A 21,278-nucleotide genomic window follows, 5' to 3' on the forward strand; every position below is an offset into this window, starting at 1 on the left:
GGCGGTTTATATGGCTGCGTACTTAACCGTAATTTCTCATATTTTACCTTCTTTCCCTTAGGTGCAATGTATTTCGCAACCACCAGGATCGTTGTGCAGTCAGCTTCAAACGTGGTTCTCTAAATTTTCTCAATAGTGTTCCTCGAAAAGAATGTCGTTTGCCTCCCAGGGATTCCCATTTAAGTTCATTAAGGATGTTCGCAACACTTGCGTATCGTTCGAACCCACCAGCATCAAATCTAGCAGTCCGCCTCTGAGCTGCTTCGATGTCTTCCTTTAATCCGACCTGGTACAGATTCCAAACATTCGAACAATACTCAATAATAGGTCGCACTTGCGCCCAAAATGCGGTCTCCTTTTACAGATGAACCACACATTCCTAGAATCCTCCCAACAAACCGAAGTCGACCATTCAAGTACCCTACCGCAATCCACGCACTCTCGTTCCATTCTATATCGCTTTGCAACGTCACACGCAGATGTTTAAGTGATGTGACAATGTCAAGCAGGACACTACTAATGCGGTTCCTAACATTACGGTTTTTTTTCCTACTCATTCGCATTAAGTTACATTTATCTACATTTAGAGCCTGCAGCCATTCATCACACCATATGTAAATTTTGTCTAAATTATTGTATCCTTCATCAGAAAATAACTCCCGATTAGTGCCCATCTTTGCCCGCCAAATCGTTATTTATGTAGACATCAATAGCGTACCTGTCACACTTCCCCGCGGCTCTCCAGACGATACCCTTGTCTCTGATGAACACTCGCCATCGAGAACAACATACTGGGTTCTATAACTTAAGAAGTCTGCGAGTCACTCGCGTATCTGTGAGCCTATTCCATCTGCTCGTACCTTCAATAACAGCCTGCAATGGAGCACGGTGTCAAACACTATCCGAAAACCCAGAAATATGGAATCTGCCTGTAGCCCTTCATCCACCGTTCGCAGTATATCAGCTGAGAAATGAGCAAGTTGTTTCGCACGAGCGATGGTTTCTAAAGCCATGCTGATTCGTGGGCAAAAGACTCAGTCTCAAATAAAATTATTATATTCGAAATGAGAATGTGTTCAAGGATTCAGCAGCAAACCGATGTCAGGAAAATTGGTCTGTAATTTTGTGGGTATGCTCTTTTGCATTTCTTCTATACAAGAATCAACTGCGTTTTTTTTTTTTTTTCTAGTCGCTTGCAACTTCGCACTGGGCGAGAGATTTGCAATAAATTCTAGAGAAGGGGTCAAATGAATTGGGATTCCATCCGTACCTGGTGACTTATTTGATTTGATTTCTTTCAGTTGTTTCTCTACGCCAGGTATACTTATTTCTATGTCGTCCGTACGGGAGCCTGTTCGATAGGGAAACAGTGGTACACTTGTAGGATATTCCTACGTGAACGATTTCTTAGACATGAAATTTAGCAGTTCAAACCCACACCCAGTCATCCTGATTTAGGTTTTCGATGGTTTCCCTAAATCGTGATTTCCCTAAATGGTTCCTTTGAAAGGGCTCGGCGGTTTTTCTTCTCTAATGCGATGAGACCGATGGCCTCTCTGTTAGGTCCCCTCCCCCAACTCAACTAACCAACCAACCAACATGAATTTGAAAACTTCAGCTTTAGTTTTGCTGCCCTCAACTGCCACACAAGACTGGTCATCAAGTGACTGGATGCAGGCCTTAGACCCACTTAGTGACTTTACATAGGACCATAATATCATTGGGTAATCTGCCATATGTTTTGCTGAGGTATGACGGTGGTAGTCGTTGTGTATTTCGCGCGTAGTTCTATTCACAGTCCCACGAATCTGTACTAGCCGTTGCTTGTCGTCATTTGGGCGTTCTCTCTCGAACCGAGAGTGCAACAGGCTATGCTTCCACAGCATTTTCCGAATCTCGTTATTAAACCATGGTGGGGCTCTACCGCCGTTAATCCACTTAGGAGTCACATAGTTCTCCAGACCACTATTTATAATCTGCTTAAACTTTACCATAATTCCTCTATCTCCATCTTACTAGAACTATCTGATGTCAGTTCACTGTCTGAGTGAGATGCTAACAACTCATTGTTTGCTCTTTCTAGAAGAAAAACGCTCCCAGGCTTCTTGACTGTTTTACTAACTTTCGTGACTGTAGTTGCTATAATGACATCATAGTTACAAAAAAACACCGTTTCCGTACTGACGTTGCCGATAAGGTTCGCCGCATTTGTAGCTGCAAGAACTAAGCTAATTCTGTTGCGTGTGGGCTGCCGAAATAACTCCTCAGGATAGTTTTCAGAAAACGGGTCCAAAACTACCACAACTTCTGTCTGTACCCTTACAACGAATCCTTAGACGTCCCAGTCTACACGGTGTTTCCCTAAGAGAGTGCAAGAATTTAACAGGACATAGAGGATGCTTCACTGAACAATTTGAGACAGGGAACCTGGGGTCGGAGAAACCAGTTTAAGAAGATAATAGGAGTATGATCACATTACTGTGCACTTATTTATTTACATTAATTACAGTTAACTGCAAATACCATCACTGACAAAATGAACATACCATTTGTACTGTATCTTACAGAATGTGCTGAAACTGACGGCATTAGAGCTCAAAGCAAGCAAGCATGACATCGGCGAACAAGATTCTGACGTACCCTGACAAATATTCCTGGAGTGTTTCGATTCACATCACAGGCAGCTACGATTCTGGCAACTAATTCCATCTCCTTATCCACTAGGGTCTCATACACTAGTGACTTTAGATATCCTCATGGGAAATAATCAACGAAATTGAGGTTGGGCGAGCTCGCAATCCATGGAACAGGACCTCCCATTCCAATTCAGCAACCACGAAATGCAACAGTTTGTAACTAAAAGAATAGTGTATAATGACAACATAAATAGACTAAACTGGATGCTAGCACAAATAAAATGGTTTGAAAATAATAGCTTCTCATATGACAACTAATGTCACTGAAGCGAGAGAAAAATTAAAACTACTCCACAGTGCAATGCTGAATAATAGAGAGATTCCTGAGCTAAAGAAAGCCTTCAAAATATATCAAGCACACTAAAAGGAGTTACTTACACAGACCAGGAGCAACTATGTTGCAAATAAGCTTCAAAACTAACACAACATAACTACTGGCATCTGGGCAGTCATAAACAGTTTTAGAACCGGCAATGACAAATCCTGTATGGACTTTACTATTAACCACAATGGAATGCTCATAAAAGACCAACTGGATATTGCAAATATTTTTAATGAATATTTTTCTTCCGTAGGGGAAGCCATAAATGACAAACATAAAAACATGCACTACAGTTTTAAAGGTAATACATGTGACCATAGTATATATCTAGCCCCCACAAACTGTGCAGAAATAATGGGCATCATTAGCTCTCTAAAACCCTCTAATTCAGCTGGGCATGATGGCCTAAATACTAATGTTTTAAAAGCCTGTAGCCAAAATGTCTCTGTACCTCTGTCTGCAGCAGACAACAATATAATAGAATGAGGCACCTTTCCAGACAGACTCAAAATAGCACAGGTAACACCCAATTTTAAGAAAGGTGACAACAACAAAATAGAATACTACAGACCAGTCTCAATCCTTCCGGTCTTGTCCAAAATAGTTGAGAAATTTATATACAACAGGATTATAAACTTTCTTAACAAACACAACCTCATGTTCGAAAATCAAAATGGATTCGTAAAAGGTAAATCAACTAGCACTGCAGCTACTCAACTTATTGAAGAGGTGTTAGGGGGTATCGAAAGCAAGGAACATGTGGCAGGTGTACACCTAGACCTGGAAAAAGCCTTTGATTGTGTGAATGTTGACATCCTATTAGACAAGCTACGGAACATGGGCATTAGAGCTGCTGCTTATGACCAAATAAAGTGTTATATGAGCAATAGAAAGCAGTTTGTTCTACTTAAAACGGAAAGTGGTGTCTACAAATCAGAGATCACTTGCATAAAATATGGGGTGCCCCAGGGCTCGGTATTGGGCCCCCTTCTGTTCTTGATCTATGTAAATAAAATTAAATACTGTACTATAAATTCCAAAATTGTTCTGTATGCTGATGACACGTCCATTGTATGTAAAAAGGAATCATGTAATGAACTAGAGGCCGAGCGTAATAATGTGACAAAAGAAATTGTTCAGTTTTTTAATGAAAGCCACTCAAATGTAAGCACCAGTAAAACATGTTTGATGGAGTTTAACAAAAGTAGTTTGAGTAATGAAATTAATTATACATGGGCAACGAATTGGTAAAGATAGAGTCTAGTGTAAAATTCCTTGGCGTAACAATCCAAAGCAACCTGAAATGGGACATACATATTGACTCTCTAGCAACTAAGTTGTCAAAAAATATATTTGCAATCAGTACTACTAGCAAGTTCTGTAGACACACCATAGTCCTAAAGACTGCATACCATGCTCTTTCCTCCTCTCACTTGAACTATGGTATTGAAATTTGGGGGGCAACAACCAAAGCTAATCTAGATAAGCTACTCATTCTTCAAAAAAGGGGTGTGAGAATAATCTGTGGAGCAAAATATAGGGAATCTTGTCGCTACTTGTTTCCAGAAACAGAGGTGTTAACTGTTATAAACACATACATTCTAAAAGCAATATTGCTTGTGAAAAGACTGCACCCAAACACTTATTCAGATTTCCACCAGTGCAATACTAGAAATAAAGAAAGATTTTACATTGGCAGCCACAGAACAGCACTTTACGAAAAGGGACCTCAGTATGCAGGTATAAAATTAGCTAATGCACTGCCTAGAGCAGTCATGGCTCTTCCTACAGTTAAACTGAAACATCAGCTTAACAAATTTTCAGTAAAACACCCTTTCTACGCATTAGAAGAGTACCATACTTATATGAAGAACAACAAATGCTTTGTGAAATTATGTGAACAGATATAAGTAAACACCTTATTGTAATTTTGTTGTAAATTAATGACGTATTCACAAGAATGTGTCTTGTGTATTGTACAAATAACTTTAATCATTACTGTTTCTTTGTACATGTGCAGTGTACCATTCGATGTTGAATAAAGCTATTATTATTATTAAACTGATATGGTTGCGGACATCTACACTGAAGGGAGGTAGAGCACCGTTATGTTGTTCCCACATCCTCACACGAACAGCCAAGGGTAAGTTCTTCAACAGTTCAAGCAGAACTTTTTGCACGAATCTCAAGTACAGGTGGCCATCCAGACTGCTAGGTAGAGATATGGCCCAGATATTCACAGCAAAATGTGCTTGATGGGGTGCCAATACTACAACGTGAGGCTTTCCTCATCCCACACGTGGCTCTTCCTGCGCTTTGTTGTTGCTGTGGTCTTCAGTCCTGAGACTGGTTTGATGCAGCTCTCCATGCTACTCTATCCTGTGCAAGCTTTTTCATCTCCCAGTACCTACTGCAACCTACATCCTTCTGAATCTGGTTAGTGTATTCATCTTTTGGTCTCCCTCTACGATTTTTACCCTCTACGCTGCCCTCCAATACTAAATTGGTGATCCCTTGATGCCTCAGAACATGTCCTACCAACCGATCCCTTCTTCTGGTCAAGTTGTGCCACAAACTTCTCTTCTTCCCAATCCTATTCAATACTTCCTCATTAGTTGTGTGATCTACCCATCTAATCTTCAGCATTCTTCTGTAGCACCACATTTTGAAAGCTTCTAGTCTCTTATTGTCCAAACTATTTATCACCCATGTTTCACTTCCATACATGGCTACACTCCATACAAATACTTTCAGAAACGACTTCTTGACACTTAAATCTGTACTCGATGTTAACAAATTTCTCTTCTTCAGAAATGCTTTCCTTTCCATTGCCAGTCTGCATCTTATATCCTCTCTACTTCGACCATCATCAGTTATTTTGCTCCCCAAATAGAAAAACTCCTTTACTACTTTAAGTGTCTCATTTCCTAATCTAATTCCGTCAGCATCACCCGACTTAAGTAGACTACATTCCATTATCCTTGTTTTGCTATTGTTGATGTTCATCTTATATCCTCCTTTCAAGACACTGTCCATTCCATTCAACTGCTCTTCCAAGTCCTTTGCTATCTCTGACAGAATTACAATGTCATCGGCGAACCTCAAAGTTTTTATTTCTTCTCCATGAATTTTAATACCTACTTCGAATTTTTCTTTTGTTTCCTTTACTGTTTGCTCAATATACAGATTGAACAACATCGGGGAGAGGCTACAACCCTGTCTTACTCCCTTCCCAACCACTGCTTCCCTTTCATGTCCCTCGACTCTTATAACTGCCATCTGGTTTCTGTACAAATTGTAAATAGCCTTTCGCTCCCTGTATTTTGCCCCTGCCACCTTTAGAATTTGAAAGAGAGTCTTAAAGCTGCATGCCCTCGGGAAAAATTACGGCTGTAGTTTCCCCTTGCTTTCAGCCGTTCGCCTGCGCTTTGAAATACCATAATTACAAAATGTCGCCTCATCAGTTAACAGCACGTTTTGGAGGAAATCTGGTCGTACAATCCGTTGTTGGACAAACCACTGACGCTAAGCGATCCTTGGTGCAAAGTCAGTCACGAGCATTGCGGGGACTAGTGGCTGGTGATAGGGGTGTACTTGTTGTTCGTGGAGCACTCGCCACAGACTGGTATGTGCAGCGCCCATTTCACGTGCAGTTCGACGAGTTTTTATAGTGGGATGCGCTGTAACACGTTCCAGCACCTCCTCTTGAAAATCAGGTGTGCGACTGGTTCTCATGTTACCCGGTCCCTCGTTTCTTCTTTCCAACGACCCAGTCTCCCGCAATCGTTGATCTAGAGAATTAAAAACTCGTCATGGCGGATGATGCCTGTTAGCAAATCGGTCCCTTTACAGCCTTTCAGCAGCAAGAGCGTTGCAACGTATTTCCCCATACAGAAGGTTCACGTCAGTGACTTGTGCGATACTGTGCCGATACTGCTCCATCGTACTGTGCTGTACGTCTCTGAATAGCACTGAGTTAAGAATGGGTCTGTCGTTGTTACATAACGCGGTCTGTTATGGCACAATGTAAATTCAATACAACAGAGAGCCACCTTATGAACAAGTGAAGTAAACAAAACCTGCACTATGACTTGCTAATATTCGGGCTCTTGCTCGTTTCCTAGCAGAAAATAAAGAATGTACGTGCAAATAAAGAGCGTAGTAAGACCAAACTTGTACGCGTGTTAGTTCTAGATGAGTTGGGAGACAGTAACACTAGACAAGTTTACTTCCATACCTCCTTCAGCTGGCACCTCCAACCCCACGTTTCCTACCTCAGATTGTTACGTGGAGCATTCTCCATGTCCTGTTACATTTTTGCAGGGTCTTATGGGAAAACCCTGGACACTCGGGAGGTTGAATTAACCTCCAACTAGCATTGCATGATCTGGGCATTTACACTGCAGGACCGCAGTCTCTCTTTTGAATGACTCTATAACTTCCACAGCAAAATCGGGTGTCTGGTGAAAAAATCCAGCAATTAAGTTGGTTTCACATGGTTTCACGTGTTAAACACGACAAGCTAACTTCGCTGTCACATTCAACTTCGACCTCAATGCTTTTGTCTACTGTAATGAAACTCCCCTCCTGTGGCCTTTTGTCTGTCTTTCCAGTATATGTTCCATGATTCGCTATACATCTCAGAGCTTTCAACCTTGTATTTCAGCCACCTCTCGGTCCCGCAAATAATTTTAACACGAGAACTTTCCTAGAGTCAGTAATTTTGGGAATTTTGTTACGAACTGTTCTACAATTTACTGATAAAATTTTGACAGTCAAAGTAACAGGAAGAGGAGGGGATTACTGTTTAACGTCCCGTCGACAGCGAGGTCATTAGAGACGGAGCACAAGCTCGGATTAGGTAAGGATGAGGAAGGAAATCGGCCTGAAGCGATTTAGGGAAATCACGGAAAACCTAAATCAGGATGGCCAGACGCGGGATTGAACCGTCGTCCTCCCGAATGCGAGTCCAGTGTGCTAACCACTGCGCCACCTCACTCGGATCAAAGTAACATTACTCCCAACGCGATCTGACTTCCCTCTCTGTATACCTACTGGCGAGTGTTTCAAACCGCCATCTGGCATGATAACTACCCTTACGTGTACTCCACAAGTAATCTGCTACCCGAGTAGTTACTTGCTTTGTGTAGTTCACCCCTGACCTATCAAGGGGAGTCCTACAAATCCGCAGTCTATAAAGCAGGTTTAGAAACCTGCAACGAAACCGTCCCAAAGACCCTTCACTCGGCTACATACCAGAGGACCGCGATCAACTCTGTGAACGACGGTTCCCCTCACACGCAACATGTGGGGCCAGCAGCCTTCATCACCTCCGTCACATGCCTGTATGAACTGACGACGGCCTCAGAACCCTTTGCGACAGGCGTCATCGGTGCCGAGCACAATTTGCACACGAATGCGTCAGGCACACTCGGTAGCCACAGGTAAGGCCGCCTCCACATCTCGGATGACGCCTCCCAGCAGACATACCGCGTACACATCTACTTTCCTTCCAGCGCTGAACGCTATCTGCCTAAGGGTCTCCGTAACAAACCTAACATTAGAGCTCCCGACATCTGGTTAACCCATCCCCCCGTGTGCTTGTTCGGACCTTTCTGAAAGAGTGGTCACCTGGAAACTCACAGGGTGAGCGCTAGGTGCCAGATATCCAGTCTATACACTGGCCTTCCGCCTCGAGCGACGCGAACATGATGCCGCTCGCCACTCACGCTGCGTCGGGTGCGTTACGAGGTGCCTTGCAAGAAGAGCCCGTAGCCTAAACAAGCGACACACGTGGTGTCCGATGCTACGCGCCACATTCTCCACCGCATTCTCGATGTACGCCTAGCGGTTCACGGCTGACGCTGTGAATCAGAAATTTTCTAAGTCCGACGTCGGGCGGATATCCTGGACGCATACTGTAGTAATACTAGCGGCACGCGTCTCATTTTGCTTGTCATGTTCGTATAATATTAGCAGCATTGACGGTAGGTAATATAATTTAGCTATGTCTTTTTTGTAGACCTCTGCGATGTGAAATGCCCGATAAGCGATGACGTCCCGGCTATTAAAACTTTCCAGCCTTGGAAATTTGTCCACTTTTGGCCCACAGTTAACCAGCCGTTACCCTGCTGCAGTTTATCATTGTTGCTAGTGGTAAAGTTAAACATATATATTGTGGTGTCACCACCAGACACCACACTTGCAAGGTTGTTGTTGTTGTTGTGGTCTTCAGTCCTGAGACTGGTTTGATGCAGCTCTCCATGCTACTCTATCCTGTGCAAGCTTTTTCATCTCCCAGTACCTACTGCAACCTACATCCTTCTGAATCTGCTTAGTGTATTCATCTCTTGGTCTCCCCCTACGATTTTTACCCTCCACGCTGCCCTCCAATACTAAATTGGTGATCCCTTGATGCCTCAGAACATGTCCTACCAACCGATCCCTTCTTCTGGTCAAGTTGTGCCACAAACTTCTCTTCTCCCCAATCCTATTCAATACTTCCTCATTAGTTATGTGATCTACCCATCTAATCTTCAGCATTCTTCTGTAGCACCACATTTCTAAAGCTTCTATTCTCTTCTTGTCCAAACTATTTATCGTCCATGTTTCACTTCCATACATGACTACACTCCATACGAATACTTTCAGAAATGACTTCCTGACACTTAAATCTATACTCGAAGTTAACAAATTTCTCTTCTTCAGAAACGCTTTCCTTGCCATTGCCAGCCTACATTTTATATCCTCTCTACTTCGACCATCATCAGTTATTTTGCTCCCCAAATAGCAAAACTCCTTTACTACTTTAAGTGCCTCATTTCCTAATCTAATTCCCTCAGCATCACCCGACTTAATTAGACTACATTCCATTATCCTTGTTTTGCTTTTGTTGATGTTCATCTTATATCCTCCTTTCAAGACACTGTCCATTCCATTCAACTGCTCTTCCAAGTCCTTTGCTGTCTCTGACAGAATTACAATGTCATCGGCGAACCTCAAAGTTTTTATTTCTTCTCCATGAATTGTAATACCTACTCCGAATTTTTCTTTTGTTTCCTTTACTGCTTCCTCAATATACAGATTGAACAACATCGGGGACAGGCTATAAGCCTGTCTTACTCCCTTCCCAACCACTGCTTCCCTTTCATGTCCCTCGACTCTTATAACTGCCATCTGGTTTCTGTACAAATTGTAAATAGCCTTTCGCTCCCTGTATTTTACCCCTGCCACCTTTAGAATTTGAAAGAGAGTATTCCAGTCAACATTGTCAAAAGCTTTCTCTAAGTCTACAAATGCTAGAAACATAGGTTTGCCTTTCCTTAATCTTTCTTCTAGGATAAGTCGTAAGGTCAGTATTGCCTCACGTGTTCCAGTGTTTCTACGGAATCCAAACTGATCTTCCCCGAGGTTGGCTTCTACTAGTTTTTCCATTCGTCTGGAAAGAATTCGTGTTAGTATTTTGCAGCTGTGACTTATTAAGCTGATAGTTCGGTAATTTTCACATCTGTCAACACCTGCTTTCTTTGGGATTGGAATTATTATATTCTTCTTGAAGTCTGAGGGTATTTCGGCTGTTTCATACATCTTGCTCACCAGATGGTAGAGTTTTGTCAGCACTGGCTCTCCCACGGCCGTCAGTAGTTCCAATGGAATATTGTCTACTCCGGGGGCCTTGTTTCGACTCAGGTCTTTCAGTGCTCTGTCAAACTCTTCACGCAGTATCGTATCTCCCATTTCATCTTCATCTACATCCTCTTCCATTTCCATAATATTGTCCTCAAGTACATCGCCCTTGTATAGACCCTCTATATACTCCTTCCACCTTTCTGCCTTCCCTTCTTTGCTTAGAACTGCGTTTCCATCTGAGCTCTTGATATTCATACAAGTCGTTCTCTTATCTCCAAAGGTCTCTTTAATTTTCCTGTAGGCAGTATCTACCTTACCCCTAGTGAGATAGGCCTCTACATCCTTACATTTGTCCTCTAGCCATCCCTGCTTAGCCATTTTGCACTTCCTGTCGATCTCATTTTTGAGACGTTTGTATTCCTTTTTGCCTGTTTCACTTACTGCATTTTTATATTTTCTCCTTTCATCAATTAAATTCAATATTTCTTCTGTTACCCAAGGATTTCTACTAGCCCTCGTCTTTTTACCTACTTGATCCTCTGCTGCCTTCACTACTTCATCCCTCAAAGCTACCCGTTCTTCTTCTACTGTATTTATTTCCCCCATTCCTGTCAATTGCTCCCTTATGCTCTCCCTGAATCTCTGTACAACCTCTGGTTCTTTTAGTTTATCCAGGTCCCATCTCCTTAAATTCCCACCTTTTTGCAGTTTCTTCAGTTTTAATCTACAGGTCATAACCAATAGATTGTGGTCAGAGTCCACATCTGCCCCTGGAAATGTCTTACAATTTAAAACCTGGTTCCTAAATCTCTGTCTTACCATTATATAATCTATCTGATACCTTTTAGTATCTCCAGGGTTCTTCCACACTTGCAAGGTGGTAGCCTTTAAATCAGCCGCGGTCCGGTAGTATACGTCGGACCCGCGTGTCGCCACTATCAGTGATTGCAGACCGAGCGCCGCCACACGGCAGGTCTAGAGAGACGTCCTAGCACTCGCCCCAGTTGTACAGCCGACTTTGCTAGCGATGGTTCACTGACAAATTACGCTCTCATTTGCCGAGACGATAGTTAGCATAGCCTTCAGCTACGTCATTTGCTACGACCAAGCAAGGCGCCATTATCAATTGCTATTTATCTTGTGATGCATGGACCGTCAGACCGATGTTCACCAATTATGGATTAAAGTTAAGTATTCCAGAAGCTACGTACTTTTCTTGCTAGTATAACTCCTTTAACTGTTCCAGACCTCACGCCAGCCTGCGTGAGTTTAAACGCGTGCCCTTCGGCCCCCGTCCTAGTGGATTGGCTGTCTTGCCAGTCCACAAAAATATATCTCACCCATTATAACAGAAATTAAATTCAATCTTTCCTTCCCCTATTCCTCACCAAAAAAACCTGCAATGCCGTTTCCCAGTTTTGTCTATATAAGTAGTGAACCGGGAACCTGCGAAGAAGGCGTCAGTCTTCGTGCAGCCGCGCGAGCAACAGCATGCAGTTGTCTATGTACACCCCGACTCAGCAGCCTGAAGGAGACTGACCATAGCCAAAATCCCATCCAGCTCTTTGGGAACTGCGGCCAGGTCGTCCTGCGTCCGCACACTGCATGCACGCATCCGACCCATCCTAGCTAGACTAACTGCAGATGTAAAATGTAATAGCAGACATAATGCTAGATGTGCAACTTGCTAACTTGCTAGCCTCCAGACGTGTCGCCAATGGTTGCTGATGTCTCAACGAGCTATGTAGCTGTTTGTTCAGAAGAAATGAAAACTGCGGTACAGGCTGCCTGAATTTACACTTAGAAAATGTGAACTTACATCTCTTAAACAGAATAATACGCTCGAAATTTAAGAAATTTACTGAAACCTGGTAATCAAGGAAGGCAGGATTCGGTTACGATTGCGGACGGGGCCGAAATAAGTTACTGTTGGTTCCCTTTTGCTATTACACGTATTTACTTTAAAATGGTGATTCCAGGCTAAGCAGTAAATAAAGACATCACACGTTATTAAAGATGGAATAAACAACTGTGTAATTAATAGTGCTTTCACTGCGTTACAATTTACCAAATGAGCATTAAATATGGACACAGCAAATAATGTATTAAAAACAAGCCAAATTGATTGCAATAAAAATTTTAAGGCAATTAACCATAGTCACGGCTGAAGGCCCTTAACGCCAAGAACGGCAATTATAAAAAAATTTAAGAAACACATTGTAAAACAGCAATGGAATATCAAGTTTAATTTAAAAAGACAGGCAACTGATCACCAGACGGGTGAGACAAAATGATGATAAACAACCGTTTAAACCTGCTGTAACACCAAGAATGATAATTATATAAAAATTAGAAAACATGCAAACAGGAAATAAATCAAGAAAGGTCTATTTAAAAGGGCAAGCAACTGATCAAAACAGGTAAGACAAAATGATGATAAACTTGGTAGCAAAATCATTTAAACCTGCTGTGACGCGAAGAATCGCAATTGTATAAAAAATTTAGAAACATACAATGAAACAGCAAATACAATAACAAGACACAAGGACCAGTCGCAGACAGTGCACCAGGAATCGACCTCTGAGTGTTTCAGGCAAAAATCACTTTCGTGAACCATGAGATAGGCCGCCAAGTGTTGCATTCACTTCACAAGATGGTAAATCAGGCTAGGGGGAGTCTAACGAATGACTAATGATAATCTTGCTGAGGCTACCTGACGTCCAATAAATCAAATGCAAAGATGTAAAAATGCGCCAAAGCCGGAACCGGCAGTCTGGACTCCGCCTGCAAAGTACTGTGCTTAGAGCACCCAGAACGAGAAAGGAATCACTACCACTAGAGTAGAACAATCGCCAACCACCTTACAATCAAGAAAGCTGTCAAAACTACAAGCCTCTCCGGACAGCACTGGCAAGGCAAGGAAACGTACACTGCTACTACATACACTAACCCACAGGGCGGGTAACTGGGACGTTAGAGGCCACGAGGCAGGAAAAATACCGCTGGTTGAACGCAACAAATTGTAACAAACTGAAAGCAATAAATAGTAATTAGAAGTGCAGGAGAGCTAATCATATCCGCCTTCCCCAAGCACTCCACTCGCTGCTCTTCACCTCGGCGACACTACGAGCAGCAACACGAACCCAAGTCACTGGAGAATCGCAATATCTCACAATGGTGCAGGTTTCTCTACTTAAATACAAATGCACTCAACTTAAAACTTGCACGATCCGGTTCACGACGAGATCGTGCACCCTCGTGGCCATAGGTCTTCGATCCGGCAGTCCATGCGCGCCGCCAGCGAACCCGGCGTGTTCTGGCACTGCGCGGACCTGCCTCCTCCTGAGTCCCCCACCGAACTGCCCACTGGCAAGACCCGGAAGAACCACGACGTCGCCCCAAAGATAGGGCCACAGTTATTACATATCGATAACGGCCGCTGCTACCACTAGCGGACAGGCAACGCTTGCAAAACCAAGTGGCGCTAGTCAAATCGAGAAGAAGACAAACAACCGCAACCATGTCAGCTAAACGATACGGTCTTGCCTCCAATAGGGGGCGGAAACCTACAAACGGCACCAACGTGAGCCGCAGCACGGCTCATTTACGACGAGGAAATGACAGGAAAAAATAACCACTTGACCTGCCGTTCTATAAATGTACAGAGTTATTACAAATGATTGAAGCGATTTCACAGCTCTACAATAACTTTATTATTTGAGATATTTTCACAATGCTTTGCACACACATACAAAAACTCAAAAAGTTTTTTAGGCATTCACAAATGTTCGATATGGGCCCCTTTAGTGATTCGGCAGACATCAAGCCGATAATCAAGTTCCTCCCACACTCGGCGCAGCATGTCCCCATCAATGAGTTCGAAAGCATCGTTGATGCGAGCTCGCAGTTCTGGCACGTTTCTTGGTAGAGGAGGTTTAAACACTGAATCTTTCACATAACCCCACAGAAAGAAATCGCATGGGGATAAGTCGGGAGAGCGTGGAGGCCATGACATGAATTGCTGATCATGATCTCCACCACGACCGATCCATCGGTTTTCCAATCTCCTGTTTAAGAAATGCCGAACATCACGATGGAAGTGCGGTGGAGCACCATGCTGTTGAAAGATGAAGCCGGTGCTGTCGGTCTCCAGTTGTGGCATGAGCCAATTTTCCAGCATGTCCAGATACACGTGTCCTGTAACGTTTTTTTCGCAGAAGAAAAAGGGGCCGTAAACTTTAAACCGTGAGATTGCACAAAACACGTTAACTTTTGGTGAACTGCGAATTTGCTGCACGAATGCGTGAGGATTCTCTACCACCCAGATTCGCACATTGTGTCTGTTCACTTCACCATTAAGAAAAAATGTTGCTTCATCACTGAAAACAAGTTTCGCACTGAACGCATCCTCTTCCATGAGCTGTTGCAACCACGCCGAAAATTCAAAGCGTTTGACTTTGTCATCGGGTGTCAGGGCTTGTAGCAATTGTAAACGGTAAGGCTTCTGCTTTAGCCTTTTCCATAAGATTTTCCAAACCGTCGGCTGTGGTACATTTAGCTCCCTGCTTGCTTTATTCGTCGACTTCCGCGGGCTACGCGTGAAACTTGCCCGCAGGCGTTCAACCGTTTCTTCGCTCTCTGCAGGCCGACCCGTTGATTTCCCCTTACAGAGGCATCCAGAAGCTTTAAACTGCGCATACCATCGCCGGATGGAGTTAGCAGTTGGTGGATCTTTGTTGAATTTCGTCCTGAAGTGTCGTAGCACTGTTATGACTGACTGATGTAAGTGCATTTCAAGCATGACATACGCTTTCTCGGCTCCTGCCGCCATTTTGTCTCACTGCGCTCTCGAGCGCTCTGGTGGCAGAAACCTGATGTGCGGCTTCAGCCGAGCAAAACTTGATGAGTTTTTCTACGTATCTGTAGTGTGTCGTGACCATATGTCAATGAATGGAGCTACAGTGAATTTACGAAATCGCTTCAATCATTTGTAATAGCCCTGTATATCAGGCGAGAACTGGAGATTCCTGGAGGGAGGCTGGAAAACTTACTGAACATTGCGTGTTACTTAGCAATCCTTATAATCAATTTATTGAACATCAAAACTACTTACTAACCTTTTACAACGTGTAAGCGTAAATTAGTCTCTTATTTGGATCAATACAAGCTTTTAATGAACCCAAAGGTTAAAAGTCTCTTTTCTTTTCAGCAATATAAACCTCAAAGCACCAAACATAAATGTACCAGGTGATCAAAAAGTCCGTATAAATTTGAAAACTTAAATAAACCACAGAATAATGTAGATAGAGAGGTACAAATTGACACACATGCTTGGAATGACATGGGGTTTTATTAGAACAAAAAAAATGAAGTTCACAAAATGTCCGACAGATGGCGTTGGACAGCAAATGGTCAGTGACTGCGCATGACAATCGTGTATAAAAGGAGCAGTAATGAGAGAGAGAATCAGATGCGCCACAGTCGCAGCATGTTGACGTTGCTTGAAAAGGCGCTTTTAGTGAAGCTGTATTATCAGAATGGGGGATCGTTGACAAATGCAGCGGTGTTGAGAATGATTTCGAAGTTCGAAGCCACGGTTTGTTAGACGATAGACCCCGTAGTGGCAGACCGAGCACAAGCCGTAATACTGCTGAGACAGTTCAGGAAGAAATGGAGACTGTAGCGGGTTCGTCTACGCACGGTGAAGTCAGCGCTCGTGCAGTCGCACGTCGCACCGGCATTCCATACACCACTGTTTGGTTGGCACTGAGGCGTACCCTCCGATGATATCCGTACTAAATCCATCGGTATCATGAACTGTTACCTGGCGATTTAGTGAAGCGGAGGGCATTTGCGGTGTGTGCGTTTCAAAAGATGGCGGAAGATGACGATTGGTTGAGTAACGTCTTGTGGACCGACGAAGCTCATTTCACGCTCCGAGGGTCTGTCAACGCCCACAACTGTAGAGTTTGGGCTACCGAAAATCCTAGAACTGTCGTGGAAACTCCATTGCATGACGAGAAAGTCACGGTATGGGTTGGATTTACCACATCTACCGTTATCGGGCCTTTTTTCTTCAAGGAAATGCGTGATTCTGGTTTTGTAACTGCTACCGTGACGGGTGAGAGGTACGCCGATATGTTACAGAATCGCATCATCCCCAGCCTGGCTGATAAACACCTGCTGGAGCGTAGAATGTTTATGCAGGATGGCGCTCCACCCCATATTGCTAGACGCGTGAAAGATCTCTTGCGCACGTCGTTTGGTGATGATCGGGTGCTCAGCCACCACTTTCGTCATGCTTGGCCGCCCAGGTCCCCAGACTTCAGTTTGTGCGATTATTGGCTTTAGGGTTACCTGAAGTCGCAAATGTATCGTGATCGACCGACATCGGTAGGGATGCTGAAAGAAAACATCCGATGCCAATGCCTCACCTTAACTCCGGACATGCTTTACAGTGCTGTTCACAACATTATTCCTCGACTACAGCTACTGTTGAGGAATGATGATGGACATATTGAGCACTCCCTGTAAAGAATATCATCTTTGATTTGTCTTACTTTGTTATGCTAATTATTGCTATTCTGATGAGATGAAACGCCATGTGTCGGACATTTTTTGAACTTTTGTATTTTTTTGGTTCTAATAAAACCCCATGTCATTCCAAGCATGTGTGTCAATTTGTACCACTCTATCTACATTAGTCCGTGATTTATTCAGTTTTCAAATTTATACTGACTTTTTGATCACCCGGTACGTCACCTTTAGAATGACAGTCCTTAAGAAATACAGTTTCACTCGACTCTCACTTCAGTATCTAACCACGTTTCATGATCTTCGTGACACAAGTAGGAAGTATATCACAGTTGGTCAGTCCGACGTCACATCCTGGCGCAAGTTCGCAGGTGGCACTATAGGCACAGAGGCGCCAGTCTCAGTGCTAAATTCGCCATTTCTTTTGGCTCCTCTAGTAGCGTTTCGCGGTACTGTGACGCGGGGATTTTAACATGTGCTGCATTAAATGCAGACTGTTTCTTGCAACCGAACCAAAAATTAATTACATAACTTCACGTTTCGAGGTGATAATTGCTACACGAGTGTCACCCATTCTAGATGTCGTCTCGTCTCGTTATTCGAAAGCACCTATGTGTCCAGAAATACTCTCGCGTGATAGGACGGAATGATACAAGACGGAGTGCTACTTGTATTTGATGTGCTGATTCTACTCAAATTATTACCACCACCTGTAAAACTCCGCCCCAGTTCACAGTCCTCATTAACAGAACTGCGTTCCGGTGAAGCGCTTCATTACTGGCTAGTAGAAAAGAAGCTGCAGTAACAGCAGCCCGCTAACAACCTTTGCAGGCAATCGTATTTGAGGCGCGCCTTCAGCCGGCGCCGTGAGCGGGAAGACTCCAGACACGCTGGTGTAGCATCTCGTAGCGTTCGTCGCGCGGCCTGCGCCAAGCGGTGCGTTTCAAAGAGGAAACGAATTAGTGCCGCTGCTCCGAAACGCCTGCGGCTGTAATTCCCCCACGATAGTCCGCGCGGAGACGAGCTCCCATTTTTAATAAAAATCCCTCTCCCGCCGCGCAAAAGCTACCACCTACTCCGCGTTTTAATTGGATGAACCCTCACGGAGAAACGAAACTGCCGGCGCCACCAACTATGTGGGTGTGTGTGTGGGTGTGTATGCGTGTGCGAAATGTAAGCTCGCCGCGTAAGCTGCGCGACAAAATAAAGAGTTCATGGCTGCCGGCGGCGCACGACGCGCAGAGGAGAGAAAACAGCTGCGTTTTGGTGGCTTCAACCGGTAACTCACACTGAGTTGTTACGAGGGCGCCGCCATGAGTTCCGCACGTACAGATTCCGTGTATCAACACTGCGCATTTAATTATCACACGCTGTACGTTGGGCTATCTACAGGTTTAAGGTCCCATGTTTTCTATGCATTTGGTGCAGTCATGTAGTAACCCTCAGGTCAAACAATAGCCTTGTTGCTTAGATAAAGCTCACATAACATGTGCTCGTCTCAATTGTTTAGCCGGCCGCGGTGGCCGTGCGGTTCTGGCGCTGCAGTCCGGAACCGCGGGACTGCTACGGTCGCAGGTTCGAATCCTGCCTCGGGCATGGGTGTGTGTGATGTCCTTAGGTTAGTTAGGTTTAAGTAGTTGTAAGTTCTAGGGGACTTATGACCTAAGATGTTGAGTCCCATAGTGCTCAGAGCCATTTGAATCAGTTGTTTAACTAATAAGGGAAATTAATAAGGCCACCTGAGAAGGTTGTCACACCGTGATTTAACACCACTGAATGCCGCTTTCTTACTTAATCAGAATTCCAGACCGACCATTCGATCTATTTCAGACAGTTTGCTTCAGATCGAAACAGTTCCATTCGCCCTAACCTACGTTCTATATAACCGGAGTTGGTTGAGACGAAAATTCATAGTATTTTTCGCTCACTACATAAAATTGCTTGAAATTTCCCTTTCCTTCCCATATCAGTCAGTTTACTTTATTCACTTTCTGCTTGTTTTTTACGTTGTCTTTGGTTCTTCATTTGGAAATTATCTTCAGCCTTTCTAATATGTATTGGAAGTCAGAATCACCTGTTATTCTTAGAGACATGACAGGTTTTTCGACATAGTTTTCGTGAAAGTAATCCTACGAATCCTGATGTGAGAACACTGATTGTCTTAATTTCTACACCTATTTATAGAGATTTTTGTAGCAACTGATGTAATCCGAGTCAGCAGGTCAAAATACCTCTATTCTGATAGCTGGTTTTACTTCAAAGACTATCTTTTTAAATACTATTACGTCATTAACATATCGATAAATTAACATTGATTACTTTCTTAATATTTTGCTAAAACAAAATGGTATTTCAGGTCTGTAATACTCCGCACAAACAGAGTTGTTTGATAAACATCATAGTAACATTCTGTTTGACTTTTACTTTGAGTTTTTCTAGTGATTTCTGCTTTGCTGTGTTTAGCTTTTTCCAATCCTCTTCCAACTCAGCTCGATAAATTAAATCTTTGAACCGAACTGGCCGTCTGAGAGGTACGCCCAGTGCTGTTTGGATGCACACCACCTTCTTTTCAAGTCTACATCTACATCTACATACATACTCCGCAATCCACCATACGGTGCATGGCGGAGGGTACCTCGTACCACAAATAGCATCTTCTCTCCCTGTTCCAAACAGAACGAGGGAAAGATAACTGCCTATATGCCTCTGTATGAGCCCTAATCTCTCTTATCTTATCTTTCGGGTCTTTCCGCGAAATGTAAGTTGGTGGCAGTAAAACTGTACTGCAGTCAGCCTCAAATGGTTCACTAAATTTCCTCAGTAGCGATTCACAAAAAGAAGGCCTCCTTTCCTCTAGAGACTCCCACCCGAGTTCCTGAAGCATTTCCGTAACACTCGCGTGATGATCAAACCTACCAGTAACAAATCTAGCAGCCCGCCTCTGAATTGCTTCTATGTCCTCCCTCAATCCGACCCGACAGGGATCCCAAACGCTCGAGCGGTACTCAAGAATAGGTCGTGTTAATGTTCTACAAGCGGTCTCCTTTACAGATGAACCACATCTTCCCAAAATTCTACCAATGAACCGAAGACGACTATCCGCCTTCTCCACAACTGCCATTAGATGGTTGTCCCACTTCATATCGTTCTGCAATGTTACGCCCAAATATTTAATCGACGTGACTGTGTCAAGCGCTAAACTACTAATGGAGTATTCAAACATTACGGGATTCTTTTTCCTACTCATCTGCAATAATTTACATTTATCTGTATTTAGAGTTAGCTGCCCTTCTTTACACCAATCTGCCAGGAAGTTTCATATCAGCGCACACTCCGCTGCAGAGTGAAAATCTCATTCTGGAAACATCCCCCAGGCTGTGGCTAATCCATGTCTCCGCAATATCCTTTCTTTCAGGAGTGCTAGTTCTGCAAGGTTCGCAGGAGAGCTTCTGTAAAGTTTGGAAGGTAGGAGACGAGGTACTGGCAGAAGTAAAGCTGTGAGTACCGGCCGTGAGTCGTGCTTTGGTAGCTCAGAAGGTAGAGCACTTGCCCGCGAAAGGCAAAGGTCCCGAGTTCGAGTCTCGGTCGGGCACACAGTTTTAATCTGCCAGGAAGTTTCATATCAGCGCACACTCCGCTGCAGAGTGAAAATCTCATTCTGGAAACATCCCCCAGGCTGTGGCTAAGCCATGTCTCCGCAATATCCTTTCTTTCAGGAGTGCTAGTTCTGCAAGGTTCGCAGGAGAGCTTCTGTAAAGTTTGGAAGGTAGGAGACGAGGTACTGGCAGAAGTAAAGCTGTGAGTACCGGGCGTGAGTCGTGCTTCGGTAGCTCAGTTGGTAGAGCACTTGCCCGCGAAAGGCAAAGGTCCCGAGTTCGAGTCTCGGTCGGGCACACAGTTTTAATCTGCCAGGAAGTTTCAATAGCCTTGTTGCTTAGTTAAAACTCACATAACATGTGCTCGTCTCAGTTGTTTAGCCGGCCGCGGTGGCCGTGCGGTTCTGGCGCTGCAGTCCGGTACCGCGGGACTGCTACGGTCGCAGGTTCGAATCCTGCCTCGGGCATGGGTGTGTGTGATGTCCTTAGGTTAGTTAGGTT

General features: G+C 43.8%; 1 protein-coding gene across 1 annotated transcript in view; it reads left to right on the forward strand.

Annotated features, from left to right (window-relative positions):
* The first annotated feature begins 18,315 nt into the window (after positions 1–18,315).
* LOC126417145 (carbonic anhydrase 1-like) overlaps positions 18,316–21,278 on the forward strand; it is a 148,595-nt gene continuing 145,632 nt past the window's right edge. The window contains exon 1 of the mRNA XM_050085043.1: positions 18,316–18,460. Coding sequence (XP_049941000.1) covers positions 18,316–18,460 — 145 coding nt within the window. The remainder of the gene's footprint in view (positions 18,461–21,278) is intronic.

The sequence above is a fragment of the Schistocerca serialis genome, chromosome 8 (assembly GCF_023864345.2).
Source record: "Schistocerca serialis cubense isolate TAMUIC-IGC-003099 chromosome 8, iqSchSeri2.2, whole genome shotgun sequence".
Taxonomy (NCBI): domain Eukaryota; kingdom Metazoa; phylum Arthropoda; class Insecta; order Orthoptera; family Acrididae; genus Schistocerca; species Schistocerca serialis.